General features: G+C 33.3%; 2 protein-coding genes across 4 annotated transcripts in view; one reads left to right on the top strand and one right to left on the bottom strand.

Annotated features, from left to right (window-relative positions):
• LOC106614816 (streptococcal hemagglutinin) overlaps positions 1-21,519 on the top strand; it is a 411,732-nt gene that overhangs the window by 218,892 nt on the left and 171,321 nt on the right. The window lies entirely within an intron of this gene.
• LOC106616271 (uncharacterized) overlaps positions 1-21,519 on the bottom strand; it is an 87,310-nt gene that overhangs the window by 28,474 nt on the left and 37,317 nt on the right. For 2 of the 3 annotated variants that reach the window (XM_014232852.3, XM_070107174.1), the window contains exons 8-9: positions 14,937-15,070; positions 3,897-4,041 (exon numbers count right to left, since the gene is read on the bottom strand). In XM_014232852.3, the coding sequence (XP_014088327.3) occupies positions 3,897-4,041; positions 14,937-15,070 (279 nt within the window). The remainder of the gene's footprint in view (positions 1-3,896; positions 4,042-14,936; positions 15,071-21,519) is intronic. The other variant, XM_070107175.1, reaches the window with a different exon arrangement.

Below are 21,519 nucleotides of genomic sequence, written 5' to 3'. Positions count from 1 at the left end.
TCTGTATTCGAATATTACTCTAGCAACTTTGTAGATTTATTTGCTTTGGAGATAAAAAATTAACTGCAAAATATCAAAAAAACGCATAGAAAATGTATGGGAAAATTAAGCAGATATTCTTGTCTAGAGGCATGAATTTCATAAATTTTTGAAGTGCTGTAAAAAAAAACGGCAAAAAAAAACAACAAAAAAATCTAAAAATAAAAAAAGTTGAAATTTTCAAAAATTAGCAACTGATAAAGTACGGGGGATTCGAAAAAATTGGCGCATAGCCATATCCGCGATTTCAATCCTCCTAGCAATCTGAAACCAAAAAAGAAACATGCTTAGCGTAGAATATTGTCGCAATGTCTGGCACTATGAAAAAGTTGAAAAAAAAAATTTTCGCGATATGGTGACTGCCTGAAAAAAACACAATTTTTGTACTACTTGTTTGACTGTTTTTGACTGAACTTTTTAAAAATAGTAAACATTAAAATCTGGTGATACGGTTAGTTCCTAGTTAGCAAAATACTATATCGTCGTAAATAATGTGAATTTTGAAAAATCTTCTGTACACAAATTCTTGAATAGTGAAACTTTGAAAATATAAAAATTATCGATTTTTTTTATTTCTAAACTCGAAGGGGATAACAAATGATTTAATTTAACTTTAAAATAAAGAGCTTGGTGGATTTTTTTTAGAGCGAAAATTGAAACTTCACCGTGTGACTGCAGAAAAAAAAATCAATTTGGCGAATAATATATACCCTAATAAACATATTTATATGTATCTACAGTAATGTGCGCAAATATTTGTTTGAATCACACACATACATATGCACAAGTTAACACAAGCGCCAAGCCACTTGCGCATTCACTACTCTCTAAGCTCACGACATGCGGTGCGACAATTAATCGTGCGTCGCGTGGACATTTGTGGTTCCGCAGCTGCGTATGTAACGGTGGCCTCAGCAGCGTTACTAAAGCCATATTATCGCATAAATTTCATTTTCACTATTTATTTATTTATATGTGTGAATATGTTGTACTGCGCTGGTCCACTTATTTTTGATTTCGCTACTGTTGTTGTTTGCCTTTGGTTTTTCGGTTTCTGTGGCACTGAATAGGCAGTCATTGTCCTCGAATTGTGTGCCGCCACAATTGCGCTGTCTCGGCCGCTGCTCGGCACATATTTAGTGTTATAAATTGCCAAATTGTCGCTGCCCTCCACACCGGCTAGGCCCTCACAACCACACTCAAGTCAAATAACTCGTATTCCAGTGATACAAATACCAGCGCGTGTCTCATAAATATTTGTAAAGCCGCCGCACACATACGCAGACACATGTTTATTATAGTTTCTTTAACTAGTGTTTGCGCGAGTATGCGTGTATGTGCGCTAGTTATATACACACTGCCCAGCCAAAGAGACAATATGCTTTTGTTCATTTCTTTGCCCTTTTTACTTGCGGTCTGCTTTTGTAGTTTTTTCTTTATTTTTGCTGTTTTGTCGACTCTGTCGGCCGACATGTGCCTTTCTATTTGCCGATTTTACTCTCTTTCGTCACCTCATTTCGTGGGTTGTTATAACATTTTTTTCTTATTTGCTTTTCATATGCTTAAAACAATAAACGCGACCAATGCCGTACCACAGACCACAAGCAGCATAATGGGCATATATGTAGTTGGCAATGCGAAAAACAGCGGTTGCCAACTAAAGTGCAGGCACTTTTTCGGCCAAATATGTATGAGTGAGCATATTCATGCTTTACATATGCTCTCAGCATAACCCAATGCGCCAGGTGTTTTACAAATTTTTATAAAATAAAGTGGTTTTTTATCAATTTTAAATTTTTGAAAAAAATTTTTACAACTGAACATCGTATAAGTTATTTTTTGGAGATCGGCTTACCATTTATAACATAAATTATATGAAATAAAGCAATTTTTAATAGTATAGGTGAGTTTAAAAAATGTTTTGAAGACCGCATTTTGTTCGAAAAAGGGACTTAACTCTACTTTTCCGAAATCTGAAGGTTAGGTTAGGTTAGGAGGTCGATCCCAGAAGGGATCCCACTTGGACAGCCTAAGACGCCAGTCCGTTGTGATACCTACGACTCCTATAGTCCGGATCAAAAGACCCTTACAAGTCGACAAGACGTCTTGTGCTGACTACAAACCTGTTAAGACGGCCAATATCCATTACGGATAGGTATTCAGGACCGCCAAACGTGTGATTGCCGAGATATTTCAATCGCAGCCTAGCGAATGCCGGACATTGGAGGAGAAAGTGCTGGGATGATTCCACCTCGCCCTTCTCCATACAACTTTGGCAACTGGCATCGGGTAGTACACCAAGCCGTACCGCATGAGTGCCCATTGGACAGTGTCCAGTGAGAACTCCTACAATAGCGGCTAGATGCACTTTGCTCAGGGCGAAAAGTTCCCCAGACCTGTTTTGAAGTATGGAATTAGTAACAATAACAGCATTGGGACATACAAATTAAAATATCGCTAGATGGCGCTGGTGTTGCTTTGAATTATCATCCTATTTCTTGCTTTTACACTGAACCTAAAGCTATGAGTAAAGTATTGAGTTAAAGCTGTAGAACAGCGCAATATGACAATTATGTTATTGGTAAACATGGTTTCTCAGTTGAGCTTAAATACGAGCTTAAAATATTGCAAATATGAAACTCATGCAAAACTTTTTTCAGTTATCTCATAAATATCGAGGTGCAACAAAACTTTAGTGTCCAAATATCGCATGTCTTCTGCTTACTGTGCATTCAAATACAAGCTCCTTGCACATACTTAGCAATTCCTCATTCTAAAGGCCTGTTTTATGACTGCCTTCAACATTATCCAAAAGAAAGAACGCACGAAAAAAGTGATTGCGGCTCCGCACTAGCACAACCAAAGCTATTTTTTTGCTCTCTGCTTTGTTGAACAACTGCCTTTCACTGTGCTACTTCCGCTTACTTTTTCTACTGTGTCGTGGGTGATGTGGCATGAATATATGAATTTGGTCGCTAAAATTTATGTTTTAGTGCTTGCAAGGCATAATTCATCGCTACCGCATTATTTTCGCATTATTTCGGCGCATTCAACCAAATTGTGTGGCGTTTAGGTTTCTAAGAAAAAATTTAAGTTTTTAGCATTCGTTCATATGTGACATTTGGATAGCCATATGTGACTTAGAATTTGTTAGGAAGGACTTTGAAGGCAGATGGCATATAAAAGAGGTAGATACACACATATATATATTATTATTATTTTTTTGGTGCAGTAATATCACAAATGTAATATTAATTGTTCCACAATATTGCTTGATTTATTATTTGAGTTTGAGTTTTTGAAGTTGAAACTTTGTTCGATAATATATTTGTTTGTTTATTTTAAAGTTTGCTAACCTTGTTGTTATTTGTTTAACTTTGTTTCTCGTTTCCCTTAATTTTTTTGAAACAATATTATAATACCTCGAAATATTTCATAATCAGTTCATTTAGAAGTCTCGATTTTATATACATATTAAACTTAAAAAAAACCAATTCTTTTTTTTCATAACAAATTTTGGAAGGAATTTTAAAAGAAATATTATAAAAAATTAACAAAAATTTTCAAATAAAATAAAAAAATCCAAAATTACAAAAAAAAATTTAAATTAAAATTAAATTTTAAATATATTTCGGTTTAATTTAAATTAAAGTTTTTATTAAATTTTTTTTCAATAAAATTATGTTTAACATTTTCGCAAATTTAAACACCATTTGTTTGTCATATTCAAAATAAAAAGGAATTTTGCGATGTTATAAATCATATTGTTACTCGCTTTGTCACAGAATTGAAAAAATAAAATGATTAAATCGTATCCCGCAATTTTTGCTACCCGAACTCCCCTTCCCGACACTTACACAATTCACCATGGGCGGCAGCAGTGACGCGGAAATCGCAACGCCAATAAGCGGTCCCGCGGCGCCTTGCAGCAAAGCCACAGCCACACCTGTGCCAGATGTGAGCGCCCAAAAAATACTCATCCACAAGGAACGCGAGTTGCCTCTGCAAGAAAAAAATCATATGAACAGTTTTTATAAACAACAAGTTAAAACTAGGTCTTTACTCGCTGCAATCTCGGTGAAATGATTTAAGCCACAATGAAAAATTAAAATCTAAATGAGTACTAAAAATTATAAGTGAATAGTCATAGATCATTTCTGCGCAGCAACGATAGCGCCAACACCAGCTGTGCGCTTTTTGAGAATGTGTTGACACCTTTTATTTATTTCTGGTGTGCAAAAAGGAACAAATAAACAAGGCTATAAATTATGTCAGAAGCTAGGAAAGTCTCCGTAAATAAAAAAAAATTAAAGAAAAATTGTGTCACAGGTGAGCAACTTATAACAGCGCCCGCTTTATGCGACACCCTTCGCTTATAATTGTGTTATGAGTGCTTGACTTAGGCAATCCTTCTCCCTCTGCTCTTGTTGCGCTGCTATATTTCCGCACGCCAGTCCGCGGAAAGTGATAAATGCCGACACATTAACATTTCTAATATGACATTGTTAAGGAAATTTCTGCAATTTTTTTCTTTCTCTTTTTATTGTTGTAGGCTTTGTCAACATATGACCGCACATTTATTCATCTTTCGTTTAAGCCCCGTCCACACGTTGACAGTCACATTCACGTCTGCTTCCAGCGCTATGTGTAGGCTGTCAGTCAAAAGGCAGCTTAACTTGTAGACAGGTGGCAACTCTGTATGTTGCAAGGGCGTCACAATCAGCGCTGACACCTCTTCAACGCTTATCAAATTAAGTCAACATTGAGATAAATGTTGGCGGTTTTCATGTGTCAGCGTTCTGAGTACTCAGTTTTAAATTTTGGCCGGCATCCTCGCTGCTACTTCTGGTGGCTGTATGAGCATGAATTAAGCGATATGCTCTCGAGGTCGGCGTTATGAGGTTAAGCTCGGAAATTTAAATTCAAAGAAATGAGTTTAAATATTTATTGTTGAAAACTTTAAGAACATTTGTGCGATGTAATTAACAAGAAAGTATATATATTACCCACTGAGCTTTTTGGGAATTTAGACGTGATCTTTTTCGACTAACTCCTTAAACATAAAAATTTAACGCATTTAAGTTAAGATCTGAAAAGTTTTATAGCTGCTTAAAGAGTTTTTGAGATTAAAAAGCGATATTGAAAGCTTTCTAAGCTTGGTATATTTAATTTTGATAATGAAAGCTTTTAGAGTGCTTTTTAGATTAAGCCGCGATACTTAAAGCTTTCTAGGTCTGGTGTATTTAATTTTGATAGTGAAACCTTAATAGGGTGTGTGTCTTTGATAGATAGTACTATTGTTTTTCTAACTGCCTCCTTTTACTTAAAAAAGTTTCGTATTTAAGTTAAGATCTGAAAACGGTTATAGCTGTATAGAGATCTTTCAAGAGTAAAACGCGTTATTGAAAGCTTTCTAAGACTTTTGCCTTTGATTTTTATATTGTAAGTTATATAGGGTTTGTGCTAGATAGTAGTATCAGGATACTCTCTGGAGCTTTTGCGTAAAAGATTTTTAAACATACTGTAAGGTGTTCGTAGAAAATTCTTAGTGTTCCGTGGTAAATTTGTTTTTTTATTAACTCAATACTGTTTTACTTACAAAATAGTTTAGTTCTGAAAAAAATTTTAAATTTCGTCTATGGCAACTGCTGGTTAAAGTTCCTCCAGCACTCTTTGGTTATGAATTTAATTTGCATTACCCATATTCTATAATATAATATATATAAAGTTTCTGAAAATTAAATTTTCTGAGGGTTTTTTTCTTATATCTAACATACTTTCTTAATTAAGCTATAGTTTCAACACTAAAACTTTGACTAAACTTTTTCTACAGTAAGAAAAGCCTATAATTACCTCTTTATTTCCATAATTATTAGTTGCTGATTCCTTATTAATTAAAATAAGTCCCGCATAGCTTTAATTAGGTGACAAATACCCTCATAAAGAAGTTACACTGATTGTATTCAAAGTGAATCAACATCACTGTTATTCAAATTTACCGCGAAGTAGCTGATTTGGTGCCTTTGTGTTTAATTATTTTTGTATTTGTGCTTTTGTCCTTCTATTTTCAGCTACTTAACGCATACTTTGTTTCAGAAAATGAACAATCAACGATTTAGAGTAAAGTGAGAAGCCAAATTAGCAAAGCGTGTCTTCGTAACCACACGCCCAGATTTCCTTTTATATTAGGTATTTATTTTTGGGCAAGTGAGTGAGTAGTTATAATCGCTTGTGGTTGTTGGTGTTGTTGATTTTCGTTAATTAAGTAATTTTGGTCTTTTGACAGTTGGCTGTCAAAAATTGACAATAATAAGTGTTAACATTAACCACGTCAGCACTTTATAAGCAGAACGTTAACGGAAATGAGCGGAAAAGACAGAAAAAAAACGGAAATGAGGAAATTACATAGTAACGATATTGTTTACGTCATACATACATACAGGGGGCGGAGATGAGGGAAAGTTAATGAAATGTGTCGTGAAGTGGACTGTGTTTGTTTTGCTTTTTCATCTTTCTCATTTAATTAAGTGTGTACGATGACAGCAGCATTGCTTTCAATAAAGACACAGTTGAGAGTTTCTGGGGGGGTTAAGGGTAGCTAGCAGTTAATTAACGTTACAATTTTCTTCAAGTAAAATTTTCAAATAAACATTCCTATTTTTGTCTTCTGTACATATAAAGTAACTATAGTTTACTTTTAAGCGACCTTTGTATAAATATTTTTTGATGAACTGGTTGAGAATTACTGATGATTTTTCTTAGCCGATGAAATTTGTTAAAGTGTTATTGGCTTAAATGCAAGTAAAACTGTACTCGTTGGAGCTAAAATTTTTCTCTGATGTTATTTTGGAAAATTAATATGCCAAATCTAAATAATTATTTTTGTCTTAGATTAAATATCTGACAATATATTTGCTTGTTATAACATGAACAGGGTATATTAATTTGAAACGACGTTTAGAACACCCAAAAGAATCGTCGGAGTCCCTAATAAGCGTGGAGAGCAGAGTTAATTGAGCCATGTTCGTCTCTCTACATACGCGAACTGTTGAACTGGTTTTCGAGATATCAAACTGAAATTTCGCACACGTACTTTTCTCCCCAAAAAGCTGCTTGTTTATTGGAAACACCGATATCGCACTACTATATCCTATAACTGCCATATAAACTGACCGATCAAATCAAGTTCTTTTAAGAAAATTTTCTTTTTATTTGGATAGATATCTGCACAAAATTTGACACATATTATTGCTTAAGCTAAGGCTACAATCTCCAAAGAAATTGTTTTGAACATATCACTATAGCATATAGCTGTCATACAAACTGATCGCTCAAAATTCAGATACAGTTACCTTTACATAATTACATATATAGTCATCTTATGAAATATAAATAGTCCTTACATAATTACCGCTAAAGTTTGGCATAATAATTCCATATATTTTACGTTAAGGGAATACATCTGAAAGAATATACTCCTCTTATTTTATAATACCACACGGTATTCAAGGTTAAGATTATCCCATAAGGACCCGCTACAAGTATTGATATAAGCCTGATGTTTTCAAAAATGTGATTTGAAAATGTTTAAGACCCACCCTAATGCGCGTAAACATAAGTACAATAAACCATTTGTAACAATTAAAATTATTGATTAAGCAGCTATATTTAAAATGTCTTCAGCTTGACAGCCCAATTAATATTCTTTGATTTAAGCAACTTCCTGATTTTAATCGCAAAACTTTAACTTCGAAGGCAATAATAATAATATAAAATAATATGTTTAAAGACATAAATTAAACAAATTGTCCACGATGCCTGACCGTCACATTTTACTTGGTATGGGCAGAATGATTAAAATGCTGAACAAATGTTATTTGCCATTAGTTTTCACTAATTACCCTAAAAACTTATTGACATATATTTTCCCACACACACACAGCCACTTGCACCGACAAACCGAAGAACATTCATTGCAGAAGCAGCATACAGCAAAGCCCACTCAAAGACAAAAACGCTTAGGAAGTCGTATAAAAAAGCGAGTCCCCCACGCGACCTTACAGCAAGAAAACATTTTTGGAATATATATGTATGTATATAAATTTTTGTTGGACTGCGACTGCCTTAAGCTATGACTTAAAAAGGCGTTAAAATTTGCTACAGGCCAATTTGGGTTAAGAGATTTCTCAATAAATTTGTAATAAGAGACGAGGTGCTGTGGCAGCTTTCTCATTTACAGTTATGCGAATTCGCTTTGAACTTTTTATTGCCTGTTTGCTGTGCTTTCATGCGACAGTTTATTTATATGTCCTCCGGAGTTCCTTCTTCAAAAATTGCTGGGCCGAAGCGGCAGTAACAAATTACTGGTAATTCACACAACTAATTCTTTAAGACATCTGCGTAGTCAGCAATGCGACATTTTATTGAGAGATAAGCAATACAAGAATAATGTATTTAAATATAAATTCAATACAGTTACAGTGACACCATTCATATATAATATATACGTGTATAATCCATTAAACCATTGAAATTGAACAGTTGGTGGTAAAAAAAGAACAGTTGTAGACACTTGAGACGGAATAATGATATTTTTAAAGAGAAGCCTTTAGAATATTTTTAGGTATGAACTTAAAAATGTTGAGTAAAAAATTTACTTTAAATAATAAGTGATTTTTGACAATTTTTAGGAGCCTTTTTACCATCATATCTCTCATTTATGTTATCCATTCGAACATACCTAGTTAAAATCGGCTTAGTGCTATGTAACAGCTTAGGCAGCTTAAGCGGCTCCACTCTAGCATTTTTTTAAGCTCTATGTATTAGTTATTTCTTATATTAGCATATTAGCTATTGTATATATATTTTTATATGCTAAGCGATTCTCCAATGTACCATATATAACAACACACAAACAAACAAAATTTAGTCAATGCTGCCAATAATAAAGCAACTTGCAATATCGAAAAGAAACAGCGATACAAGAATAAAGATTAATGTAATTAGTTGAGAGCAAGGGAGAAACGTTGGCTATTTGTAATGCTTCTAGGAATAATAACTTAAGATTCTGTTATGCTTTTTTATCGCGTACAGTTTTTACTATAAGATGTTGTCACTAATGACTTTCACTGCCTTCTAACACGATTTGCAAGCCTCACTTATATACGCTTGTATGTACATATAGAGGTAGAAGGACTATTAAGCGCCTAGCAGTTAATTAGTGTTGAGTGCGTAAATCTTCGCACAAAATCGGTTTATGCTTTGGCGCCAATGTTTTCTATATATGTGCGCGTGTATTTGTTTAAGTGCAGTTGTGCGGCCTAGCATTTAGATAACAAATAAATTAAGTTCAAGGTTTTTCCTACAATACTAGGTACTACCAAGTGTGTGTCGCCCTATGCTTGTATGTGTGTGCGTGATACACTGCCTGCGTAAATTAATTGTGGCATTGCGCTAAATAATTACCAATGGTCGGGAAATGCGCGAAACTTTAGCAAAGTAACTAAACTCTCTTTCGGTTTCTTGCTAGCATCTTTAGCATCAGTATGCTGTTAATAAATCTTGCTAATATATATATGTACTCGTATATATGTATGTTTGTTATCTCCTTTACTCTTATAAATGCTTGGTTGAATCTGTGGCCGCTGCATTACTCAACCCTAAAAGCGGCGTATATTTATTAGTGTTTGTTGCTTGTGTGTGTAATTTAATTAGTTCTAATTTGATAATTGAAAGATTGTGCAATCATAAATACACACAAGCATATACACACACTAACAACCATATCTCTATTTCCAAGCTCGTATATGGTGACTGTCATTCGTATATGTCACTTGTGGTTGTAAACTAAATTTTATGGTGTGTGATTTTAGGCGCTGTGCCACAAAAGCCGCGTGCCTAGTTTGCAGATTTAAATTTCGTAATTTTTTATTTAAAATAATAATAGTAATAACGTGTTGTGATAACGGTTAATGAGCGCGAACGCGTGGCTCATTGCGTCAGAGTTTTAGAGGGTGGTTTGGGAGATTTGAAGAGGCTTAGAAAATACTACTATAATGGTTGGGAAAAGTTTAAATGTTAGAGGAGACTTAGGTTGTTTCAATAAGAGCAAATTATTTTCTCAGCGAACAAAAGAGTTGAAAGCCCCGGAAATATCATTTCCATACAGTTATATGTTTATGATTTACGTTGCCTATAACCAGGGTTGCAAATAATGTATTAACAAAATAATTTAATTACCATTTGAATTAAATTTTCTTAAAATTAAAAAGAAGAAGAAAATATCGACGCAGGAGAATATGGAGAGCAGAAATATTAAGGTCTAAACTAATTTACAAAGGCTAATAATGTTTATTCGTTAAATCGCAATTTTTTCAGTTCATTATATTATTAATGTTTGGTTTCAACCTGATCTTGTACTGTGTGGTATAATATAAAAAATCAAAAGAATTTTTTCTGCAGCAGCTATTTTTTTATTAAATAAAGTTTTATTACTGGCGGTTATCGTAATAACCTTTATTAGACTTAGCCCCTATTAGACACATATAGAAATTGAATTGAAAGAAAAGTTTTTCATCTGACCCAGTATCCCCAGTAACCATATTCGTAGGCGATAAATATTCTAGAATAGTTGTAATTGTGTCATGTTAAACAGCAACATGAACAAATTTTGTCAACACAAACACCCGCATTAAACACACAAAGCCCATTCAAGGACACAAATGTATAACAATTATTACATATACACATAAATACATACATATGTATATCCATACATATGTATGTGTAATGCTTGTACTTTCAGTACAGTTATAATAGTATGCTTGTAGGTAAAAAGTGATCCTTCCAGGAGCACACATAGACGTCTGTGGGTTGATTGATAGCTGGTGCCTTTGTGTGTAGTTGATTTGAACTACAGAAGTGAGTATTGCCTAAAAGTATGCTATTATTGGGGTTTGGTTTTTGGCATTAGAGAGCGAAAAAGCTCTGACCAAGCAATTTAGTATGGGTTCTGAAGTTGAGAGATATTTATAGCTGGATCTTAATCGTATTCATATCATAAATATATTTTGGTGTTATTTCGTGTCACAAAAATTATAAAAATCGTACTGATTGTATAAGACTGAAGAAGGATAAACTTCGAATTCTAACTAATTTAATACAAATTGGAAATTAGTATGGAAAATCCTTAAAATTATTATTTTAATTTGTACTAAAAAATTATATTGAATTGGAATTTTGTAAATATAATTATTAAATAATCATTTAAAAATTAATACAGGATTATAAAGGAAATAATATTGGGAGGTCATTGGCTTCAAAAATCAGCATGGGGATTAAGTGAGAACTTTTTGGTAAATATGGTACAAATTAGAGTCTATTATTTATTAGACTAAAGTTACAAAGATTTTTTACGATTTAAGTATTGGTAAATTTCGTACAAATTCAATTTTGGTACTAATAAATTTAGTACAGATTTAAAAAGGTATAGCTGTTTCAATTTAAGTACTCTAATATTTAGTAGAGATTGGATGTTAGTACTAGAAAATTTACTACGGACTGCATATCAGTACTTATTAGTACAAAGTAGGTTTAATTACCAGAAGATTTAGTATTGATTGGTTTTAGTACTAAATAATAAAATAGAAATTAATACTAAAATATTTGGAACAAATTCGATAGTACAAACTTTAGTACAGCCTTAATTTGGATATTGAAAGTTATTACTAGAAATTTAGTACAGATTGGATTATAGTACCAGTAGACCTAGACGTAGTAGATTTTAGTACCAAAAGGTTTTATACAGATTGCGTTTTAGTGCTTGAAGATTTAGTACAAATTCGATTTTAGTACAGGAATATTTAGAACAGATAGGATTTTAATACAATATTTAGTACATACTAGATTAAGAGCTTGATTGAAGTACTAAAAGATATGGTACAAATTTGATTATAGCACTAGTAGATTAAGTACCGTTTTGAGATTGGAAACTTGGTACATATTAGGTATTAATACAATAATTTTTAGTTCAGATTGGTTTTTTGTGAGCGCAGATTTAGAATATATTAGAGTTCAGTACCAGAAGATTTAGTATAAATTGGATTTTGGCGCTAGAAGATTTAATACGAACTAGAATTTAATGCTAGTAGATTTAGTACGGTATAGATTTAAGTACTGGAAGATTTAGTACAGATTAGAGTTTAGTACTTGATGGTTTAGTACTAACATTTAGAACAGATAGTTATAGTTAAAGATTTAGTACATATGAGATTATAGTAATAGAATATCTAGTGCAGTCTGCACACTTTAGTACTAGCAATAAAGTTTTGCACCAATTTTTAATTGCTGAATCACATTAAAGTCAAGCCTTCCTAAATTATAATTTCAATACTCTACACAACTTACCTAAAAGGCAGCTTTAAATATAAGATACACTCCTAGTTTTAGTTCATAATTGAAATACAGCTAAATTTGGTACTAAATACTGTAAAACCCAACCAATGTGCAGTTGTTGTTTTTCCAACCTTTGCATTTGTAACTTACCCAAAGTGACACCATTAGCAACGCACAAAAACAAAAACATGTATTTATGTGCGAGCAAGCATTTGCCTAAAACAGTAAAAACTTTTGAATATTTGAATATATGGTTAACTGGCGGTTGAATATAAATTCTCGGCACATCCCAACATATTTTCGCACAACCACACGCATACAAAAATATAGCATGCACATAGCATAAACAAAACAAGGGCGGTGGTTGCTGGTGGACCAGTTGCAGCTGTGGTTGTTGTTGTTCCGAATGACCAACGCAATAACAGCTCGAGGCAATGACACAACAATGACTGAAAACACGATCATAACCGCAGATTCAAAGCAACAAACTAGTAACACACACAGATACATGCTAACACATACACCGATGTAAGTAAAAGTAATTACACCAGCAACAATGTTTTGTAAGCCCTGGGCGGGCGTAAACATTTTCAGCGAATTTATGCAAATTTTAACTAAATTTGGTCAAATTATATGCAACGGTTTATCCATATGTATGTATGTACATATGTGCAAACTCAGGCTTGTTTGTGTGTGTATGTGAGGCGCATATGGCGCTTTTTGTGTGGCTGCCACAGTGATTGTAGTTTTGGTAGCGTCAAGTTTGTTGTTTGCCGATATTTAGTGGATTTGTTGGCAGCATCGCTTGCTATTGCTATTGTTGTGTATGTTTATGTTGGCATATCGAGTAAATTTTGTAAAACTTCTAAACGCTTAGAAATGCTCCATGTGTGTGTGTTTGATGATGGCTTAGCGGCATTTAGTCGAACTCATAGCAATTACAGTGTACGGCTTTGATTTTTAGCGCATTTAATTGAATTGTGTAAAGAAAATGCAGACGATCAAAGTTGTACAAGCAAACAATTAAATATTTATATAAAATTTTACTTGCTTAGGTGTATTAATAAATAATTTTTCTAGTTTTAAGCGATTGAGTTTTATAAAACAAGATAAATATTAATTTTTTTTTATAATCGATTGCATCCCTGATAACTTGGACCACTGCGCCGTAGAGCCTATTCCTAACGCCATCTTCTCCACACGCATACCTTACAGGTATATGTGTTTGGGGCAGAGTCGTTGAAGAAGAGGAGCCGTGAGCTTTCTTCCCTTCTTTTAGGGAGGCATGCATCCACTCAGATAGGCATACCTAAAGCCAACGAGCAGGTCGTCGCGCGAGTTCAGTAAGCGTTAGTCAGCGTTAGTCAATTGCGAACGCCTTCTGGGCCAGAGTGAAACGTAAAAGGTCAATTGAACTACTAGCTCTTAGCAAGGTTCATATGAACGCAATGATAGGTTTCCTAACTGTACGCTGTACCTTGGCACACTCGCAGTGTGGTTAAAAATATTGTAAAACACAACTTGTCAAAGTTGCCAGGAGGGCGAAGAGGTAGAAACATATCTATACTTTCTCCTTCTTTGTCCAGCTTTCGCCACACTAAGGTTAAATCATCTCGGTTGTCATACTTTCTATAAATCCGGCGAATTGGCTGCAGTAGATATTAGCCGGCACAATAAATTTGTGGCTGGCTCCAGGTCCTCTGTAGATATGTGACGGTCTATTTAATACAACGGACAAGCGTCTCTAGCTGTACAAGTGAGATTTTTCGTGGTCTCACGAGAAGTCAGCCTATTTAGTTAGTTTTAAGTATTCGAAAGTAAAAAAAAAAAAATGATTCTACAACAAAAAGATATATTTTTCTAAGGAAATTATTATTACAGTAATTTTGTAAAAATTTTGAAAATTAAAAAAAATATCGGAAATGTCGTTTTGCAAACCTTAGTATATAATAGAGTTTTTTTTCCTCTCACAATAATGTTGCCATTAGCTAAATTATTATAAATTCTAATATTGTTGCAACACAAGTATTTAAAAATTAAAAAGAAAGTAATAATTAATGAAAAAAGAATAATTTTTAAAGCAATTTTTATTATAATCAATTTTAATTATTATAATTTTTTTAACTAATAATACTTGTTTTAAAAAAAAAAAATCCATTTCAATTATATTTTTTGAATATCATACAATTTTTGTATAAGTCTTTGTATGTAACATAAATTTAAAACGAAAAGTTTTTTGTATTTTTTTTTAAGATATATTATTTATATATTATTTCTCCATAATTTTTTTTTTAATTTTTTTCTATTTCTATTTAGTATATGAGTTTCAAAAATTTAACTAATAAATGTGATGATAGTAATGAATTATTCCTCAATTGATTATTTACTATGAAGATATATAAAGCCGGTACATTTATTTAATTCATTACTTCTAGTTCAGAAGAAATCCAAAAGTAATAAAATTATTTTACTATTATTTTCTATAAAAAGTATTTTCCACTTACCGGCTGCTCATTTCTTCTGTTGGCCAATCACCCGAACCCCAAGGCATTTCCGTTGTACCCAAAAGCAAGCCAAATATGAAGCCAAAAAGTATCGATATAAACATGCCAGTAACGACCGTTATAAAACCAGTGCGCTGGAAAAGGAAATAAGATCCAAATATCAACAGAAAAGCAAACAGTCAATGGCTATTTACGATAATAATGCTTAGAAAGCAAAAAGCAAATGATTTTCTAAACTCTTACGAGCAAAATCTGCTTTTAGATTTTAGAATACTCTAGCGCATACAAATAATTAAAGTCGCATTTCCAACTTCAATATTAACTAGAAAACTCTCGCATGATTAAATTCAAGGTTTCAAAAAATCGCTAGCGAATTTATTTATCTTTCTATCATAGCTCCTTTAAAAACTTCTCTTTGTAATAAATTGAAGTCAGAGCATTTAAGTAAAGCAATTTGACAAGATGCATGTTGCTTGTCACTTTTTTCGCACTTTTTTGCGCTGACAAAGGCGCCAAGCGGCAGCAAGTAACCATGTGTTGACAAGTTAGTGACTTTATTTTGACATTTTTGTGTTAGTGTGGCAAGTGTAGCGAGCGCGAAAAGCATGCAAGCGCACATGCTGCATATAATGTTAGCAGATTAGGGGGGTGCATATACTCGCATGTTGAGGACATATAAAAAATATAAAAAATTATGATTTTTATATTATACTTTGCTTGTTACTTTAACTGTGGGGATACATAAATGTATGTGATACTAACAGCTTAGCTTTTTATAAAAGTTAGTAAATATTTCTGAAAACTCTAACATTAGATTATTAAATTAATATTTTCAAAGAAAAATAAAGTTAGTATATAAACGTTTTTTATATCGAAATTTTTCTGTGATTTCAAAGCACTATTCAGCTGAACATCAACTTTACATATATAAACTTTTCGGTGAGCTAAAAATTAAATGAATTTGAAAATTTCTAAAAAAAAAAAATAATATATTGTAGTTTTCGAATAAAGTGCATTTTATTTTTGTCATTTAATCTAGATTAATAAAACTTTTTATAGACATTTATAAAAATTCAGAAATTTTCGTATTATCTTCATGATATTATGATATGATGGCAAAGAGTAAGCTCGGCATGGTGAAAAAGTCTCACGCATGGAAGTTAATGTAAATTCTAAGAAATGCAGATACATAATTTTTGAAATAAAATAAATTAAGTTTCGTTAGAAATAAATTTCTATTGACCTCAAAATTATAATTATTTTATTAAATTGATGAATTAAGTAATCGACTATTACCATAAGATGGTAATATACCCTTCACAAATACTAAAGATTCCAGACAAGAATTCAGCCTTTATAGTTCACTTTATAAGGCAGCTATAGTGATTCGATCCAACCAATTTCTTCGGCCTTGCCTTAGGCAATAACTCATGCCGAATTTCATGAATATATCTCGTCAAATGAGAATGTTTTCTTTGCAAGTATTTGAGTCTGATCAGCTTCTTAGAAAGTATGAGTACAAAATTTCTGTTTAAAATCTCAAAAAGTGAGGAACGAGTTTGCATTTATACAGACAGACGTTCGGACATTGGGATAGACAGACAGATATGGCTAAATCGACTCAGCTCATCAACATGATTACTTTTATATATTTTTATAGGGACTCCCACATTTCTTTCTAGGTATTACAAAGTTCGTGGCAAACTGAATATACGCTGTTTAGGGTAGAACAAAAAACTAGAATTTCTTTAAACCCTTGAAGAATAAAATTTATATATTGTCAGGTTTTAAAGAATTAATACAACTTTTTAAAAAATATTTTATTGTGCAGAAAAGTTATTTCGATTTGAAATTTTTATAAAAAGAAAGTAATTGCGAATAATAAGAACCGACTTAATGTAGATACTTTGAACTCAAAGCATCATTGGCGTTCGAAAAGAATGCGTCGTTTTATTAGAATGACAGCCAGCGTTGTAAAAGGAATTACAAACATGCATTGTTGACGCGAATAAATGTGCGGTAGCTTGTAAGTGAAGTAAAAATGTGTGGCAACGCCAATAGCGACAGCGGCACTAAAAATACAAATGGGGAGGGAAGAAACTATAAATATAAAATTTCCAATGATTTTATATTAAAATGTGGTAAAGAATATAAAAGCGCATATGTGATGTGGCGCATGAAAGACGCTTGTGGAGAGCATACGAATTTCAAACAAAGATGCATACCACTAGGCGCATATGTAAATTTATTGCTGCTGGACTTGAACTGATTTTGATTTAGCGGTTTTTAGTGCTGCTGAGTGCCTGGCAGTGACAGCCACTAGCCATAAGAGCGCATGGAAGACACCACAAACATGTGTGGATGTGTCTGCGTGTATGTGCGTGTGACATTTTAACCTAAATTTTGACGCCAACAACTGCATTTGAAAGATGACAATGCCATCAACGCAATTTTCACAAGAACTGCAACAACAATAATTAAATAAGAAATATAGAAAAACGGCGTTGCGAAATTCAGTTTGAATAAATAACTATAAAAGCGGCAAAAGAAGTAGAAGCACATACACAATTGTTGCTGTTGCTAAGCTGTCGCAGTTAAAAACGCTTATTTTCCGAGTGCATGACAGCAGCAAGTGGCGCGATCGCAAAATGCAGGCAACTATAGCTACTATACATACATACTCGCATTCAGAGCTCCGTTGTGCGGACGCTTGAAGGAATTTCGCAAAAAAAATATAAATATTTTCTTTTACATTTTCGCTGTCGTGCTCGTATGCTGCTGCATTTTATTGCTATGCTGTGTACATTTCAATGCATTTGCCACACATTTTTTAGCGCTCTCGGTTTTGCGTTGTCACTGCGCAACATGACACACGCCAACGCATGCTTTTCGCTTGCATGCATCCCTGCGTCTCGCATTCAACGCAACGATTGTTGACTCAACCAGCGCTGTTGTTGGTTGGCTTAAAAAGCGCGTGCGCGCATACTTTCGCGTAAATGCACTTGAAAAGCTGTCAGTTGCATGCAACATATATTGCTAATAATAATACTTGTACTTGTACATGGAGAGTAAGCATTTTTTTTTTGGTTGCGGAACGGCAAAGAATTTCACAGAACAATGTACTGTCATGAAATTTTTATTTATATGCAAACATATGTTTATATTTTGTACAGTATGTGATTTTTCTTAACGAAATAGTTATAAATATTACAAGCAAATAATTTCTGTCACATTTTTTTACAGAAGTTGGAATATTTTAACCTAGTTTTAATATATTTTTCAAGCTTGAATTTGGTGCTTTCGCGTAGGAATTCGCTCCGCTCTTGAGATTTAGCGCGTAATCTCAATAACCAGCTACGTCAATATATATATATATATATTTAACTGATTTTCGTCAACAATCCTAATTGTATGCCTTAATATTATCATAAAGGCCAGTTTGTATGAGAGCTATGTGGGTTTGTGGTCCGATATAAAAAATTCCTTCGAAAATTTTACCGTTGTCTTGAACAATAATCCATGCCAAATTTTCCAAAGATATCTTGTCAAATAAAAAAAGTTTTCGATACAAGAAAATGATTTTGATCATTGTAATAAGCTTCGTTACAAACTTAATATGCGATTTTCGAGGTATACAATTTCTTAAACTTTGAGTCTTTTCTCAGCTGTTTCGACTTTAATAGACACTTTATTCATGCCAGAACTGCTTTCGATGGCATTGACTAATATGCTACTGCTACGATAACTACTAAATGAAAGGCTTAGAACTCTAGACTCATGTTATCCAATTTAATCCCAGATACTATGACAGCAACTACATCAGCACTATCGCAATACAAAATGTGTTGTGTTTTTGTATTAAGTCATCGGCTGAGTAGACTCCCAACAAGACAATGAAGAAATCAGTCAAAATATCATCAACGTTGTAAAAGAAATATCGTTTTAGGCGAAGACGACTCTTCGAATTAACAATGGATTGTTTAAGAAAGCTTTTTCATATATGTAATACAAAAGTAATCTTGATTTGAAATAGCCTGAAAAAATTCGATCACTGTGAGACAAAACTGCCAGTATGTTAACCCATTCCCACTAACCTTATCCCAAGTCTTTTGTGAGTATGTGTCAGGCAATAGCAGTAAAATTCAAGCAACATACTCGCTAGTTAACTTTTCAGTTGACCTAAAGAAGGCCTACATTTAGGCGTATTTAAAAATATATTATCTAAGACGCACACCTGATGTAAAGAACAATATTTCATACTAGTAAACTCATAATTGTTCTAAAATTTTTATCTGTTGCCTACACATTTTTAAAAATAAATATAAATGTAAGACTATAAATTTAAATAAGTAAATTCTATTCGAAATATCTGATTTTTAAAGATTTCGATCTATGGTCTCCAGAGCAGCTTTTCTCTTCCTACTTCTCTCATACTAAATATGATAAAATATAATTCAACAGCATGCACGTTGCAATCATTGCATCCAGTGCTGTTCAAAAAAAAATCTAAATATTTCTTTGTCTTTTTTATTGAAATGGAAAAATATGACTTTAAATAATTGAGAGAAGAAATTTTAGGTAAAATTTTTTTTATTTTTTTCCACGCCCTTTCTCTACTAAATCATCCGTTTGCACAACACTTCACTATGTGCTCATCCTTGATCAATTGCTATCGAGATTACCTTGATTTCAGCTACTTATTCTTTTCCCGGTAAACTTAATCACAGTTTGCTCCAAAATACTTTATTGTAGCAATTTGGAGTACTCTTTCATAGTCTTTTAAATATGCCACAATCAACAAGATTTTAAAAGGAAATTTTACTAAAGGTACCTAATAGCGCAGTTAGTGCCTTTACACATAAAACGTACTTGAGCTCCCCTTAACGAATATACTTGTTTAATATCTGCTTTTCCCACATTTTAGGCATATGACTTTTATTTTTGCTAATAAAACTTTAATCTTTCTGCTTAAAAAGCTTCGAAGCCCTCGTAGAATACTTTTACTATTCCTTCTATTGCCAGTTTTTATGAATGGCTCTGCTTCACAGTAAAAATATTCCCATCTAAGCAATAAATGTGTGTCAACAGACTGCAACTATAAGCTCCCACAACAGTTGCCGAGCGCTTTGCTGTCTCGTTCCCCTGCTACCACCAGCGTAGCGGTGATTGACGGTTGGCCAAATTAAGGCAAAGGCATTTCCTTCACTTTATTTCTGCTTTCCCCATTTACTATTTCTACTTTCTAGTGCGTCAAGTACATTTCCGACTTCATTTACTTTCACTTAATTTCTGCGACTAACTACTTATTTACGACTTGTGGTCTCCGCTGTGTGTGTGCCGCACGCCTTTGGGGAGTGTAGATGTTTATAGATGAGCATTCTCCTTTCGAACCTCCACTCATGCACACACACAAACAAGCGCATATTACTCAGGTAAATGAATGAGCGAAGTTGGAGCAGCAGCGACCGCAGCGCCATCTGCTTAGTTATTACAGCATTCGCTCGACTGATTCCAAGCGACAACTTGCTGATTTTGCATAAATTTAGAAAAGCAAAAAGTGCTTAACGAAGGACTAAACGTGCCAACTGACGAAGTCGTATATACGTCTATGTCTGTGTCGCAATATATCTTGCTAAGTGTTGAACAAACAGCTGTTGCAGTGTTGATTTGTGGAACTTCACTATACGACGCACCTCAATATATATTCTTCAATGTCCTTCGGTTAGCTGACAGCTGCCTCCATTAGCTTATTTTGCTTTCTCTTTACTTTACTGGCTCCCCACCATTATTGTTGTTGTTTTTTAATTCGTTACATACCCTGCAAGCGGAGGACACCTTGATAGAAGACATTGAGCTTACTGTATTTTATAAAATTAATAAAAGTAGGTGTAAATTCTAATGAGCGTAAGGATCCTGAAGTAATCGTAGGCAAATAGTAAACAAAGCATAAAATGTGACAGTCAAACCGAGCATGAAAGTGGTCTTATGAGCAATTTTCTGCAAGGTAAACAAAGCTTTGATTATCGTCCTGTTTATTAAGGGTAACCGAAATATCATAGAATTTTAGATAAGAGAGTGAGGTAGAAAATCGTCGTAGGACTGAAAAATCATTAGATATGCCTTATAAATAAGGAGAAATGTGAAAAAAATTATAAAAACTTAATTATAATATTTGAAATTTGAAATCAGTTTTATTCATATTTTCTCATTAAATACGGTATGAAGGTTGTTGATAGTGTGGATGGGAGTACTCCTCAAAGTCTTAATGATAATAACATGAACCTATATTTTTATGCTTCAGCGATTCCAAATAAAGTTCATAATTAACCCATTTACTCATAACTTTTTAAATACCACAACTTATAAGCACTGTCTGATTAACTTTCACTTTTATTATTCTGAAAGCTTATGGGCTTTTGAGTGGTCAACAGCTGAACTATGATCCGGCGTAGAGCCGAGATGAAACAGCACACTCAACACAATTCACACAAAGGCAAATATAAACATAAATAACAAATAAGAAATATTAAATGCAAAAGTAAATGCTTTAATGGTCCTATGAAAAACGGTAATAATGGGTTGT

The sequence above is a fragment of the Bactrocera oleae genome, chromosome 3 (genome assembly GCF_042242935.1).
Source record: "Bactrocera oleae isolate idBacOlea1 chromosome 3, idBacOlea1, whole genome shotgun sequence".
NCBI lineage: Eukaryota > Metazoa > Arthropoda > Insecta > Diptera > Tephritidae > Bactrocera > Bactrocera oleae.
The sequence above is the reverse complement of the archived record's forward strand: the minus strand, read 5'-3'. Positions and strand labels throughout refer to the sequence as shown.